A 1,325-nucleotide genomic window follows, 5' to 3' on the forward strand; every position below is an offset into this window, starting at 1 on the left:
TCCTGTTACTTGAAGGATTCGTGGGAGAATCCTGTTATTTTGGGAATATTGCGATCCTGTACATTGATGCTTGATGCAACATAGATAAATAGCCAAAGGAAACTTGTGATTTTTTATTATTTGGAGAAATACGTTTGAAAGACAAATATGTGATGAGTCGTAAGAGACTTAGCTATAAAATGTCTTAAGCTTGTCCGCGTTCCATGTGCGTGGGATAGTAAGGCCAGATAGTGTCTCTATGACTTACGCCCCCTTATCTGTTTTGCTGTAGATGCGATAGATACCTTCCCAGTTTGCGGCCAATTTACCTTGCCACGCGTTCTTATTGCCGATGTCGGCTCTGCGCAGGACTAAGTCGCCGACGTTGAAGCTTCGTCTGACAACCTTTGAGTTATAGCACGTTTCTATTCTCTGTTTGAGCGCTATTTCTTTGACATGCGCAACTTTGCGCGCTTCCTCGATTGCGTCTAAATTATGAAGCAATGCTTGTGAGTTGCTGTCTTCATTTGTGTACATCCTTCTCCATGATGGTTCTCCAATTTCCACTGGGATCATGGCTTCACTACCGCAAACCATGCGAAACGGGGTTTCTCCCGTAGTTGAATGTTTGGTTGTCCTGTATCCCCATAACACAAAGTCTAACTGTTCGGACCAGTCTCCTTTAGCTGCTTCTAATCTTCTTTCCAATCCGCGTTTGAGGACTCGATTTGCAGCTTCTGCCAATCCGTTTGTTTGTGGAAGTTCAACCGATGTGTATCGGTGTTTGACATGCAAGTCTTGGAGAATTTGATTGAATTTTCTGTCCACAAACTGCGTACCATTATCAGTTATGATGGTATGCGGAACACCGAACCGACTTATGATTTATCGAAAGAAGAATCGGCGAACCTTACTGGCTGATATCGTGGCTAAAGCCTCTGCCTCGATCCATTTGGTGAAGTAGTCGATTGCTACTAGCAACCATTTGACCCCTCCCATGGCGATTGGGAATGGTCCCAATATGTCCATGCCCCATTGGTAGAATGGCCATGGGGATAGCATTGAAGACAATTCCTCTGGGGGAGCAAGGTGTAAGTCTGCGTGCTCCTGACATTTGACACATTGCCGCACGTGTTTTTTGGCCAACAATAGCCTGTATGAAGCAGTTTCTCGTGTACATCAGAGATTATATACTGAGCCTGCTAAGGATCTAAACATTTAAGCATTGGGGAGGAGAACCCTTTTTTTGTAGAGTTGGTTGTTGATGATAGTGTAGAACGAAGCCTTGCGCGATAGCTTTTTTGCTGCGCGTGTTTCTTGTGGTGCCTCTCCTTTGACTAAATAGT

At 44.4% G+C, this 1,325-nt stretch overlaps 1 protein-coding gene across 1 annotated transcript; it reads right to left on the minus strand.

Moving 5' to 3' along the window:
* Positions 1–243: 243 nt before the first annotated feature.
* LOC133314140 (uncharacterized) lies at positions 244–1,102 on the minus strand. Its single transcript, XM_061515587.1, has 2 exons — positions 894–1,102; positions 244–799 (listed from the first exon to the last, which is right to left on the minus strand). Exons 1-2 carry the CDS (start codon positions 1,100–1,102, stop codon positions 244–246), a joined length of 765 nt encoding a protein of 254 aa, XP_061371571.1.
* Between the last annotated feature and the right edge of the window lie 223 nt (positions 1,103–1,325).

Source organism: Gastrolobium bilobum, unplaced genomic scaffold (genome assembly GCF_033153095.1).
Source record: "Gastrolobium bilobum isolate Gb01-03AN ecotype WA unplaced genomic scaffold, APGP_CSIRO_Gbil_v1 utg3401, whole genome shotgun sequence".
Classification (NCBI taxonomy): Eukaryota; Viridiplantae; Streptophyta; class Magnoliopsida; order Fabales; family Fabaceae; genus Gastrolobium; species Gastrolobium bilobum.